The sequence below is a fragment of the Piliocolobus tephrosceles genome, chromosome 21 (assembly GCF_002776525.5).
Source record: "Piliocolobus tephrosceles isolate RC106 chromosome 21, ASM277652v3, whole genome shotgun sequence".
NCBI lineage: Eukaryota > Metazoa > Chordata > Mammalia > Primates > Cercopithecidae > Piliocolobus > Piliocolobus tephrosceles.
Genome location: NC_045454.1, coordinates 46399858 through 46413915, shown reverse-complemented (window position 1 = coordinate 46413915; position 14058 = coordinate 46399858). Strand labels below are relative to the sequence as shown.

Below are 14058 nucleotides of genomic sequence, written 5' to 3'. Positions count from 1 at the left end.
GGACCACAGGCATGCGCCACCACATCCAGCTAATTTTTAATTTTTTTTTGTAGAGATAGGGCCTCCCTATGTTGCCTAGGCTGGTCTTGAACTCCAAAGAAAGTAACATTTTGGATGTTCTGGTCTTGCTTTTGGTCCGTAGCTGAACAGTTACTGTTAATAAAGTCTCTTCCGCCCTCTAGTGGTTCACTTTATTTGCACCCCAGGAACAACGCTTGAGTGTTCCCTTTATATGATGGTCCAGCCCTCTTTTGGATATTTTTTGGAAGCCCTTTGGCCTCCAGACTGTTTCCTGTAACCTCTCAGTTTGCTGCCCGCCACAAAAGTACACACACAGCCACCTGTTGCAATATACAGATATAAGTATATATATTTTTTGATACAGAGTCTGGCTCTGTCACCCAGGCTGGAGTGCAGAGACGTGATCTCGGCTCACTGCAACCTCAGGCAATCTGCTCACTTTGGCCTTTCAGAGCGCTAGGATTACAGGTGTGAGCCACTGCTCCAGACTTTTTTTCTTTTTCTTTTTCTTTTTTTTTTTGAGACAGGGTCTCACTCTGTCACCCAGGCTGCAGTGCAGTGGTGTGATCACAGCTCACTGCAATCTCCACCTCCCTGGCTCATGAAGCGATCCTCCTGCCTCAGCCTCCCAAGTAGTTAAGACCACAGGTGTACACCACCATGCTTGGCTGATTCTTAATTTGTTTGTAGAGACAGGGTCTCGCTATGTTGCCCAGGCTGGTCTCAAAATATCCTCCCACCTTGGTCTCCCAAACACTGGGATTACAGGCATGGGTCACCATACCCAGCCTGTGCTTGGAGTTTTGAGCTCATTTTTAAACTTAGAAGGAAGGAAGGCAGCCTAGCCCTCCTGGTGGCCACTCCCACCCGTGAAGTCAGTCAGGGGGTCAAAGAGAGCCTGGCCCTGGTGACATCATTTGAAGCCTAGACCCAGCCAGGTCTGCAGCCTTCAAAAGTATATATGCTGGCCAGACACAGTCGCTCACACGTACAATCCCAGCACTTTGGGAGTCTGAGTTGGGCACATTACCTGAGCTCAGGAGTTCTAGACCAGCCTGGGCAACATGGTGAAAACCCACCTTTACTAAAAATAAAAAAATTAGCCAGGCGTGCTTGTGTGCACCTGCAATCCCAGCTACTTGGGAGGCTGAGGCCAGAGAATTGTTTGAACCCAGAAGGTGGAGGTTGCAGTGAGCCAGTGAGCCAAGATTGTGCCACTGCACTCCAGCCTGGGTGACAGAACAAGACTCTGTCTCAAATAAACAAACAAAAGTATATATTGCTGATTGTCCACTTGTGATTTCAGCCAGCTGGGGTTGAATATTTTGTCCTTTTTCACCAATAGACCTTCCTGATTAAGCAGACCACCTGAGGTCAGTAGTTCAAGACCAGCCTGGCCAACATGGTAAAACCCCATCTCTACTAAAAATACAAAAATTACCCAGACATGGTGGTGGGTGTCTGTCATCCCAGCTGCTTGGGGGGCTGAAGCATGAGAATCGCTTGAACCCAGGAGGTGGAGGTTGCAGTGAGCCAAGATTGCACCACTGCACTCCAGTCTAGGCAACAGAGACTCTGTCAAAAAAAAAAAAAAAAGTATATATGCTGATTGTCCATTTGTGATTTCAGCCACTTAGGGTTGAATATTTTGTCCTTTGTCACCAAGAGACCTTCCCGATGGAGACTAGGGTGTACAAGGGTCATGTAGCTTGTTGGAATTACAGCCTGGAGTCCAGGCACAGTGGCTCACGCCTGTAATCCCAGCACTTTGCGATTCTGAGGCGGGTGGATCACGAGGTCAGGCGTTCGAGACCACCCTGGCTAACATGGTGAAACCCTGTCTCTACTAAAAATACAAAAATTAGCCAGGCGTGGTGGCGCGCACCTAGAATCCCAGCTACTCAGGAGACTAAGGCAGGAGAATGGCGTGAACCTGGGAGGCGGAGGTTACCCAGACCTCCTGCTCTTCAGCTACCTTTATGCCCCAGGAGGCGGCTGTGAGGAGGGACCAGCAGAGCCAGAAGACAGATACTGGGGATAGAGTGGGATTTTTTTTACATGATTTTACACTCGGGCCACATAAACTAGCAAAGAAGAGAAAGAACCATGGGGTCAGGGGAGGAGGCAGGTGCTTCTCTATCCTCCTCCCTCAGCAGATTTTGTTTGTTGATTTTTTTTGTTTTGTTTTGTTTTTTGAGACAGAGTCTTGCTCTGGTGCCCAGGCTGGAGTGCCGTGGCATGATCTCGGCTCACTGCAAGCTCTGCCTCCCGGGTTCACGCCATTCTCCGGCTTCAGCCTCCCAAGTAGCTGGGAATACAGGTGCCCGCCACCACGCCTGGCTAATTTTGTTGTTGTTGTTGTATTTTTAATAAAGACAGGGTTTCACTGTGTTGGCCAGGATGGTCTCGATCTCCTGACCTCGTGATCCGCCCATCTCGGCCTCCCAAAGTGCTGGGATTACAGGCGTGAGCCACTCTGCTCAGCCACCCTCCCCAGGAAGATTTTGAACTGAGGTTCTCAACTCTTTGGGTGGTCAAACACCTCTTTAGGGGATGTCATGGAATCACAGCTCCTCCTCCCCAAATACACCAAGATACACAGCATTTCGTAGATGATTTTACAAGTTTATAGAAATTCCCAACCCCACCTATTCCTACCACCATGATCCATCCTGGAGCCACAAGCGAAAAAACCTCTGGTTTCTAGGACAAGAAAAGAAGAAGAACCCAGAAGCAGATGACCAGAGATCTAGGTTCAAGCCGACTACTGACTCACTGCAGTGCAAGGAGCTTTGGAGAAGGGCAGACTGGGTTCAAGTACACACTGTGTGGCCTTAGGCAAGTGACCTGCCCTCTCTGAGCCACATCTATAAAATGAGAGTATTCTCATCTATCTAAAGTGATGCACTCCAGGCGCCTAGATTGTATGCCCAAACACCCATCTTTTGCACACGATGTCAAGTGGTCTGTGGAAGCTGAAAGCCATCCAGGGCCCCCAGAACCTCTTGCTATGTGTCCAGGCTGGAATGCAGTGGCGCAACCTCCACTTTCTGGACTCAAGCCATCCTCCACCTCAGCCTCCCAAGTAGCTAGGACTACAGGCTCATGCCACCACACCCAGCTAATTTTTGTTTAATTTTTCATAGAGAGGGAGTTTTGCTATGTTGCCCATGCTGGCCTTGAACTCTTGGGCTCAAGTGATCCTCCTGCCCCAGCCTCCCAAAATGGCTTTGCCCTGGCTTTTGATATCGTTGGTTTCCTCTTGTCACTGAGGGCTCAACTGCAAAATGCACTCCCTGAACCACCTATGTGATAGTGCTGCTCCCACAACCATCATCTTCCAGAATATTATTGTGTTTTATCTTTTTTAGCACCCATCAGTGTCTGGAAGTGCTTTGTGTGTGTGTGTTTGTATTTGTTTAATATCTATATCCTTCATTAGGGCAAGGACGTTGCATGTCTTTGTTGTCTTGGATCCCCAGGGGCTAGTGTCTGATATATTGTAGGAGCCCAATACATGTATGTGTGTCGAATGAGTGAATGAATGAGTAGTTGAAAAGTAGATGAACAAAAGGATGGTTGTATGGTTTGGATGGATAAATGAATGGACGAATGGCTAAATGTGGGTGAATGGATGGATGGACAGAGGGAGGTAGGGTAAGGTGATGGATAAATAATTGGGTAAATGAATGGATAAATGGCTTAATAGAGGAATGAAAGGATAATAAATGACGGATGATGATGAATAGTTGATAATGGATGGATGGATGAATGCATAGTTAGATGGATGATTCAATGGATGGATAGATACATTAATGAATGAATAGGTGGATTAAAGGATAGATAATGGTGAAAGATAGAATGATTGGATAAATTACTGGATGGGCAAATTAAAGGATGGATAGATGGATAGTTCAATGGAGAGTTCAATAGATGAATGGATGGATGGATGGATGGATGGATGGATGGATAAATTTAATGGTGGCTGGATGAATGGATAAAGTGACAGATGGGTGAATTTAAGGATGGATAAATAATGGTGGCTGGATGAATGGATAAAGTAATGGATGGGTGAATTAACAGATGGATGGAAGGATGGAGAAATTAATGTGTGCATAAATTAAAAGACAGGTAGATGGATAAACTAATGGGTAGATAAATTAAAGGATGGGTAGGTGGATGGATAGATGGATAAATTAATGGATGGATGAATCAAAGGATGGGTGGATGATGAATGGATAGATGGATAAATTAATGGGTAGATGAATTAAAGGGTGGGTGGATGGATGAATGAATAAATCAATGGTAGATGAATGAATGAATGGATGGATGGATGGATGGATGAATAAATTATGGGGCAGATGAATTAAAGATGAGTGGGTGGCTGGATGTTTGTCAAACTCTATGCTAAGCACTTCACACACATTCATTTGTTTCAACCACACAAAAACCCCCACAAGACAAGGAATATTATGTCTATTTTACAGACAATGTCCTTGAGCTTCCAAGGAAGGAAAAATCACTTCCCCAAGATTGTACAACTAGAAAATGGTGGAGCAGGAATTCTAACTTAGGTCTGCCTGACTCGAATCCCCATGCTCTTAACCATCATGAAAACCGCCCTTCCCCACCACCCCACCACTGCTTTAAAGACTATCCTCACTCGTCTCTCATGTCCACATGCCCCCAAAGCACACAGATTGCCCAGTCTGGGACTCTGCTTTCCTCAGCTGTGAACCTGAGGACCTCACAAGTCCATGGGAGGAGGTGGGTGGGTCTGCGTGCAACATCTCCACATGCGTGTGTGGATGTAGAATGAGGTGCCTGGAAGTCATGTTCATTCTCTGGGGTGGCCCCCAAGAACCAGGGACATTGCCATGGTCAAAGACAGATGAGGGAGTCTGGTAGTGACCACCAATATTTAGAAGCTAATATTTATTTATTTATTATTTTTTGAGATGGCCTCTCACTCTTGTCGCCCAGGCTGGAGTGCAGTGGCGCAATCTCCGCCTCCCGGATTCAAGCGATTCTCCTGCCTCAGCCTCCCAAGTAGCTGGGATTACAGACGTGCACCATCATGCCCGGGTAATTTTTGTATTTTTAGTAGAGATGGGGTTTTGCCACGTTGGCCAGGCTGGTCTTGAACTTCTGACCTCAGGTGATCCGCCCTCCTCGGCCTCCCAAAGTGCTGGGATTACAGGCGTGAGCCACCGCACCCAGCCTGGAAGCTAATATTTAGATACCACATCCTTCAGTCACCCCAGTACCTGGTGACTCAGCCCCACCAGCTCATGTGACAATGGTCACTGGGAGGCTGTGGACACAGAGGAGGAAATGAAAGAGGGTGTGGGGGGTCATGGAGGGCAGATGCGCAAGACAGCCCCCCACAGTCACCAGGCTGCTGCTCAGAGATGTCACAAAGTACATCCTCGGCCTCAAGACAGGGCAGCGCAGGACAAGGAGGACATGGAAGGGGAAACAGAGGAAGGAACCACGAGTGTCCCTCTGGCGTAAGTCCTGACCGGGGCTCTCTTTTCAAGACACAGGCAAGTTGAAGGGTGGTTAGATAGTCAAGAGGCTGGCAGGTCTCAGCAGTTCTTGTCATCACCCTGGATTTCCACATAGGGCAGCCCCACGGGCCAACTGTCCCGAGGCCAGTAGCGGACTTTGAGGGTTTCGCCTGGCATCTCATAGTTGGCATCCACCAAGGCCATGGTGACCATGCCGTAAGGGAAGGTGATGCTGATGAGCACGTGCCTGTGGAATGCAGAGCGAGGGTGGTGACAGGATAAGACGCCCACAGCCTCACACTGGCCCTCTTTTTATTTCTCATGGATTTTTTATTTTTTGTTGAGACGGAGTCTCGCTCTGTCACCCAGGCTAGAGTGCAGTAGTGCACAGTCTCTGCTTACTGCAAACTCCACCTTTTGGGTTGACGCCATTCTTCTGCCTCAGCCTCCCGAGTAGCTGGGACTACAGGCACCCGCCACCACGCCCAGCTAATTTTTTGTATTATTTTTGGTAGAGACGGGGTTTCACTGTGTTAACCAGGATGGTCTCGATCTCCTGACCATCGTGATCTGCCCGCCTCTGCCTCCCAAAGTGCTGGGATTACAGGCGTGAGCCACGGCGCCCGGCTTTTCATGGATCCTGACCATCCAAAGGGACCTTCTGGGTCTGACCCTCTGACTGCAGCCTTCTCCTACTGCCAGGTCCCAGTGTCTGGCTCTCCTCTCTCTGCTCCTCCACCCCCAGCCCCCAGGCTCCTACTCCGAGCTCTGGCATCCAAGATTCTCTGACTCTGAGCCCCTCACAGCCTTAGAGCACGCGCTTACCAGATGCTGTGCAGATAGAAGAAATGAATCCTCTGCCAGAAGCTGCAAAGCAGACGGTCACTGATCCAGCTGGTCAGAGCAACAGCCCATAAAACCACAGAGACCTCAATCAGGTGCCGAAGCTCCTTACTGCTGGTCCTAGAGAAGGGAGAGGGGAATCAGAGAGCAGCACCTGAGGGGGCTGATGAGAAATTCCTCCTTCCACAGTGATGAGGCTCAGAAGCTGGGAGAAGGGTAAGAGCAGGAATTGAGGGTGCGAGCAGAGGGGGCCCAATCTCGTGCTTAGAACTAACACTGAGCATTGCCAGCACACCAGGTGCAATTTCAAATGTCCTTCAAGCCAGGCACAATAGCTCATGCCGGTAATCCCAATACTTTGGGAGGCTGAGGTTAGGGGGGATCACTTGAGCCCTGGAGTTTAAAACCAGCCTGGGTAAAATAGCGAGACCCCTAAAAATACAAAAATTAGCCAGGCATGGTGGCATGCACCTGTAATCCCAGCTGCTCGGGAGGCTGAGGCAGGATAATTTCTTGAACCTGGGAGGCGGAGGTTGCAGTGAACTGAGATTGCAACACTGCACTCCAGCCTAGAAAACAGAACAAGACTCTATCTCAAAAAATAAATAAATAAATATAAATAAATAAATAAAGATAATGTAGGGTGGATGCAGTGACTCATTCCTGTAATCCCAGCACTTTGGGAGGCTGAGGTGGGTGGATCGCTTGAGCCCAGGAGTTCAAGACCAGCTTGGGCAACATGACAAAAATCCTGTTTCTACAAAAAAATAAATAAATACATATAAAAGTTATCCTGGCGTGATGGCATTCGCCTCTAGTCCCAGCTACTTAGGAGGGTGGAGTGGGAGGATTGCTTGAGCCCAGGAGGTAGAGGTTGCAGTGAGCCAAGATCACACCCCTGCACTCAAGCCTGGGCGACAGAGCGAGGCTCCGTCTCAAGAAAAAAAAAAAAAAAAAGACAATCTCTGCAGTCAGTCAAGTTCAAATCCTGGCCCTGCCACTTGTTAGTGGATGATCTTGGGGAAGGGACGTCCCCTCCGTAAGCCTGGAGTCAGGGGTGCTAGGAGGGGGATGGCAGCCCCCTGCCCAGGCACCTGCAGTGTTCACTCACTTCCTGTACTCCTGGCACACGATGTAGACAATGTGCAGGGCGATGCTGTTGAGGACGTAGGCGTTGACCGTGGGCTTCAGGAAGGACAGGAGGGTGCTGACCATGGTGGTGATGAAGACCAGGCGGATGAACTGGGACCTGGGGAGGAAGGGCCTCAGCTGTAGGTGGGAAGGAACGTTGTGGGGTTGTAGGCAAGGTCACTTGGAGATCTCGTGGCCCAGGTGGGTGAGGAAAGGAAAGGATTCTGGGGAGCCCAAATAGTCTCAGAAAAGGGTCCTAGCCAGGCAGGGCACAGTGGTTCATGTCTGTAATCCCAGCACTTTGGGAGGCTGAGGTGGGCGGATCACCTGAGGTTAGGAGTTAGAGACCAGCCTGGCCAACATGGTGAAACCCCCATTTCTATTAAAAATACAAAATTTAGCCAGGTGTGGTGGCGGACACCTGCAATCCCAGCTACTCAGGAGGCTGAGACACAAGAGTCGCTTGAACTCAGGAGGCAGAGGTTTCAGTGGGCCAAGATTGTGCCACGGCACTCCAGCCTGGGTGACAGAGGGAGATTCCGTCTCAAAAACAACAACAAAAAAAGGGTCCTAGCCAGGTATAGTGGCTCACGACTGTAATCCCAGCACTTTTGGAGGCTGAGGCAGGAGGATTGCTTGAGCTCGGGAGTTCGAGACCAGCCTGGGCAACATAACAAAACTCTGTCTCTACCAAAAATACAAAAAATTTAGCTGGGTGTGGCGGCGTGTGCCTGTAATCTCAGCTACTAAAGATGCTGAGGCAGGGATCGCTTGAGCCTGGGAATTGGAGGTTGCAGTGAGCTAAGAGTGCACCACTGCACTCCAGCCTGGGAGACAGAGCGAGATCTCATCTCAAAAAAAAAAAAAGAAAGAAAAAGAAAAAGAAAAGAAAACAGGAAGAAGAAGAAGAAGAGGAAGAAGAGGAAAAAGAAGAAGAGGAAGAGGAAGAGGAAGAAGAAGAAGAAGAAGAAGAAGAAGAAGAAGAAGAAGAAGAAGAAGAAGGTCCTGAGGCTCCCAGGTGTACTCAGCAGAAAGTCTCAGGGAGCCCCAGCAGCATCTAAAGGGGGATCCCAGGGAGGACTGAGTAGGATGAGAAGAGGGTCCCAGGGGGCCCAGGAGAGTGTCATGGTTTCCAGGGCCCAAGTGAGGTCAGGCAAGGAGTTCACGGGAGCCCAGCTGGGCTGAGAGGAGGGATCCCTGAGTCCGGGTGAATTTAAGAGATGTCAGATAGTGGCTCTCCAGAACCCAGTAGGGATTAAGGAAACATGACAGGGGTCCCAAAGGAAGATTGGGTGGGCTGGGGTGTCCTGGAGGGCTCAGTTGAGTTAAGCTGGGCTAGAAGAGAATTTCACATGCCTGTAATCCCAGCACTTTGGGAGGCCAAGGCAGGTGGATCACTTGAGGTCAGGAGTTTGAGACCAGTCTGGCCAACATCGTGAAACCATCTCTACTAAAAATACAAAAATTAGCCTGGCACCTGTAATCCCAGCTACTCAGGAGACCAAAGTAGAAGAATCGCTTGAACCCTGTTGGCAGAGGCTGCAGTGAGCCGAGATTGCACCACCGCACTCTGGCATGGGTAACAGAGTGAAACTCTGTCTCAAAAAGGAAGAAGAAAAAGAAGGAGAAAGAGAAGGAGACGGAGAAGAGGGAGGAGGAGGAGGAGGAAAGAAGGAAGAAGAAGAAGAAAGAAGGAAGAAAAAGAAGGAGGAGGAGGAGAAGAAGGAGGAGGAGGAGCAGGAGGAGGAAAGAAGGAAGAAGAAGAAGAAAGAAGAAGGAAGAAAAAAGGAGGAGGAGAAGAAGAAAGAGAAAGAGTAGGAGAAGGAGGGGGAGGAGGAGGAGGAGAAGAAGGAGGAGGAGGAGGAGGAGGAGGAGGGGGAGGGGGAGGAGGAGGGAGGAGGAGAAGATCAGAGGAAAGATGCCAGGGGTCCAGGTGAGAGGTTCAGGGAGCAGTCCCTTGGGGCCAGGTAAGTGTAGACATGAGGTCCTGGAACTCCTGTTGGATGCAACAGAGTCTGAAGAAAGTTCCAGGTTGTACAGGTAGGATCAGGGGAGGGATTCCAAAAAACCAAGTAAGCTCAGGGGTGGGGTCTCCAAAAGCCCACGTGAGTCAGGCAGGATCAGGAGAGAACCCGGAGTGGTCAGGGGAGGAATTCCAAGGGCCCCAAAAGGGGTCAAGGGTGGGGACCCAGGGGACTCAGGTGAGCTCAAGTAGAGTCAACTGAAGACTCAGACCCCACCCAGTCCAGATGGCCAGCCCCTGACCCACCTGTTGCCCTCCAGGAAGGAGGGGAAGTAGCAGCGGGGCATCCATATGCTATAGCCACTGCCCAGGAGCCACAGGATGGCGATCTCGTCCAGCAGCTGGCCCAGGAAGCTGAGCGTCATGTGGAAGTACATGGAGAACAGACCTGCAGCGGCAAGGGCAGGCGGTCAGTGGGGTCTGCCACCTCCTGCACCCCCACTGCCTCCCGACTATCACAGACCTGAACCACACCTCCCTACCTATGATCATGAAGAGGACCCAGAAAACGTAGATGTAGCAGGAGCGCTTCTGGGCATAGGGGTACATCAGGAGTATCATCAGTGGCCCGAAGATGAGGAAGGGGATATTGGTGAACTGGAGCAGAGACAGTCACAGGGAGGAGCTTGTCAGATAGAGGAGGCGGAGGAGGCTGCCCTCTGTCCAGACCCACAGTCACTAGCCAGTCGGTTACCTGCTGCATTTCAGGCGATTCATCAACCCAGGATTTGTCGATCACTCACCTGTCAACCTTTCAGCCAACCTTTTTTTTTTCTTTTTTTTTTTTTTTTAGATGGAGTCTTGCTCTGTTACTCAGGCTGGAATGCAGTGGTGCCATCTCGGCTCACTGCAACCTCCACCTCCCAGGTTCAAGTGATTCTCCTGTCTCAGACTCCTGAGTAGCTGGGATTACAGGCACACGCCATCACGCCTGGCTAATTTTTTATATTTTTGGTAGAAAGAGGGTTTCACCATGTTGGCCAGGCTGGTCTTGAACTCCTGACCTCAGATGATCCACCTGCCTTGGCCTTCCCAAAGCGTTGGGATTACAGGTGTGAGCCACTGCACCTGGCCACTTTTCAGCTGATCTTGACCATCAGCTGGTCGTCCACAGATCAATTTCTCAATCCGTTATTAGTTCATTCATTCATTCAATGAGTGTGGCAAAGACTATCCACTAAACTTCCATATATATTCTCCTTCTTCTCTTTTACTTTTTCTATTTATTTATTTTACAGGCAGGGTCTTGCTTCCTGCTGCCAGGCTGGAGTGCAGTGGTGCGATCACAGCTCATTGCAGCCTCAATCAGCTGAGCTCAGAGGATCCTCCTGCCTCAGCCTCCAGAGTAGCTGGGACTACAGATGCCCGCCACCCTACCTGGCTAATTTTCTTTTATTTTTTTGTAGAGAAGGGGTCTCACTATGTCACCCAGGCTGGTTGCAAGCTCCCAGCCTCAAGCGATCCTCCTACCACAGCCTGAAGTGTTGAGATTACAGGTATGAACCACTGCACCCAGCCCCTTTTCCTGTAGAAATAGTATCTCCCAAGTTTAAGCTGGGCACACAGCTTACCCAATGAAAGACTACATTTCCCAGCCTTCAGTGCAGCTCACTGTGGCCTTGTGACCTGCTCTGGCCAATGAGGTAAGAATATAAATGATATCTACTACTTCCAGGTCAGTCCTTTCAAAAACCACTTAATGAGGCCGGGCGCAGTGGCTCAAGTCTGTAATCCCAGCACTTTGGGAGCCTGAGATGGGCGGATCATGAGGTCAGGAGATTGAGACCATCCTGGCTAACACCATGAAACCCCATCTCTACTAAAAAATACAAAAAAACTAGCTGGGCATGGTGGCGGGCGCCTGTAGTCCCAGCTACTCTGGAGGCTGAGGCAGGAGAATGGCGTGAACCCAGGAGGCGGAGCTTGCAGTAAGCCGACATCCGGCCACTGCACTCCGTCTGGGAGACAGAGCGAGACTGTCTCAAAAAAAAAAAAAAAAAAACCACTTAAGGAAAGCTTGCCCCCTTTCCTCTTTCTGTGGACCGAAATGTGGACATGGGAGTCATGAGTTGACCTTGCCCTTGCAGACAAGGAAAGATGATGCAGTACCCTTTTGACAAACAGCATGAAGCAGAAATGATACTGTGTGACTTCTGAGGTTAGGTCATAAAGGGAACTGTGGCTTCCACCTTTCTCCATCTCATAGGACAAGACGTCAGGACCCTAGGCCACCATGCAAGAAGATTGGCTACCCTTGAAGCCACCATGCTAGAGAAACCATGTGTAGAGACCACACTGAGATGGAGGGAGATGCCAGAGGAGGGCCAGTGGTTCAGTTCTTCCCCATACAGTCATCAGACACATAAGTGAATGAAACTTCAGGTGATGGCTGGATGTGGTGGCTCATGCCTGTAATCCCAGCACTTTGGGAGGTTGAGGCAGGTAGATCACCTGAGGTCAGGAGTTCGAGGCCAGCCCAAACAACACAGTGAAATGCTACAAAACAGTATGTGAATATATATATATATATATAATATGTGAATATATATTTCACAATAATGTTAAACAATACAAAAATTGGCCAGGTGCAGTGGATCACACCTGTAATCCTAGCACTTTGGGAGGCTGAGGCAGGCAGATCACTTGAGGTCAGGAGTTTGAGACCAGCCCGGGCAACATGGTGAAATCCCATCTCTACTAAAATACAAAAAATTAGCTGGGTGTGGTGGTGGATGCATGTAATCCCAGCTACTTGGGAGACTGAGGTGGAAGAATTGCTTGAACTCGGGAAGCAGAAGTTGTAGTGAGCTGAGATCGCACCATTGCACTCTAGCCTGGGCAACAGACTGAGACTCCATCTCAAAAAAAAAAAAGTCACAAGAACATTTGCACTAAAATTAAATGGCTCAGGACCCTGACGTCCTGACGCCGGACTTTGACCCCCACAAAGTCTCTCCCTGATATGTCTGAGCCACAGCAAGTCTCTCACACAACAAATACTTATATAATATTGGTGGAAATGTAAATTGGACCTCTATGGAAAACAATATGCAGAATTTTGGTTTTTTTTTTTTTTGAGACAGAGTCTCCCTCTGTCACCCAGACTGGAGTCCAATGGTGCGATCTCAGCTCACTGCAGGCTCCGCCTCCTGGGTTCACGCCATTCTCCTGCCTCAGCCTTCCGAGTAGCTGGGACTACAGGTGCCCGCCACCATACCCGGCTAATTTTTCTGTATTTTTAGTAGAGACGGGGTTTCACCGTGTTAGCCAGGATGGTCTCCTGACCTCGTCATCCGCCCGCCTCGGCCTCCCAAAGTGCTGGGATTACAGGCGTGAGCCACCGCGCCCGGCCCCAGTTATTCCTTTAGAGCAACACAAACTGAACTAAGACAGGAATGGAAAGAAAACCAAGCGATTGATATGAAATGGACAACGTCAGTAAATAGATTACTACTACAATTCTGGACTGCAAGCCCTTCTTGTCAGTGGTCCAAGAAGAGATGGGACGGGGCCATGCTAACGTCTCCATGGGCCTCTTCTCAGCCCGTGACCCTAGCTCAGTTACCTCCATTTGTGCTGATGCACACATACTCCCAAATAAACCCAATGTTCCCTCTGCCTCCAGCCAAATACCAGCCCTTGGATATCAATGTATGCCTGAAGATACTGACCCAACCACTTTCCCAGATTCAAAAGCATCCATTAAAACATGTCTGGGCCTTCCATAAATAAAGTCTAAACTCTTAAACTTGCCTTATAAATTCCTTCCATAACTCATCTCCAACTTTTTCTGTTGTTGTTTTGTTTTTTGTTTGTTTTGTTTTTGTGTTTTTGTGTTCTTTTTTTTTTTGACACAGAGTCTTGCTGGAGTCCAGTGGTGGAGTCCAGTGGTGCAGTCTCGGCTCACTGTAACCTCTGCCTCTCGGGTTCAAGCGGTTCTCCTGCCTCAGCCTCCCGAGTAGCAGGGATTACAGGCGCTCGCCACCATATCTGGTTAATTTTTGTATTTTTAGTAGAGGTGGGGTTTCACCATATTGCCCAGGCTGGTCTCGAACTCCTGAACAAAGCGGATCCACTCACCTCAGCCTCTAAAAATCTCCATTTAAAACGTGTTCAAACTGAGCGTGGTGACTCACACCTGTAATCCCAGCACTTTGGGAGGCCGAGGTGGGCCAATCACCTGAAGTCGGGAGCTCAAGACCAGCTTGATCAACATGGAGAAACCCTGTCTCTACTAAAAATACACAATTAGCCAGGTGTGGTGGCACATGCCTGTAATCCCAGCTACTCAGGAGGCTGAGGCAGGAGAAAAGTTTGAACCTGGGAGGCAAAAGTTGCAGTGAGCTGAGATCATACGATTACATTCCAGCCTGTGTGACACAGTGAGACTCTGTCCCCCCAAAAATAAACAATAGGCCAGACACGGTGGCTCACACCTGTAATTCCAGCACTTTGGGAGGCTGAGGCAGGCGGATCACGAGGTCAAGAGATCGAGACCATCTTGGCTAACACGGTGAAACCCCATCTCTA

The 14058-nt window shown here is 49.3% G+C and overlaps 1 protein-coding gene across 3 annotated transcripts in view; it reads right to left on the bottom strand.

The window, feature by feature from the left end:
• Positions 1-5039: 5039 nt before the first annotated feature.
• The window catches only part of ACER1 (alkaline ceramidase 1), a 35845-nt gene continuing 26826 nt past the window's right edge, over positions 5040-14058 (bottom strand). For 2 of the 3 annotated variants that reach the window (XM_023186827.2, XM_023186824.2), the window contains exons 2-6: positions 10011-10125; positions 9775-9916; positions 7486-7623; positions 6357-6494; positions 5040-5778 (exon numbers count right to left, since the gene is read on the bottom strand). In XM_023186827.2, coding sequence (XP_023042595.1) covers positions 5610-5778; positions 6357-6494; positions 7486-7623; positions 9775-9916; positions 10011-10089 — 666 coding nt within the window. In that variant the 5' untranslated portion in view covers positions 10090-10125 and the 3' untranslated portion in view covers positions 5040-5609. Of the gene's footprint in view, positions 5779-6356; positions 6495-7485; positions 7624-9774; positions 9917-10010; positions 10226-14058 lie in introns of all 3 variants that reach the window. The other variant, XM_023186826.1, reaches the window with a different exon arrangement.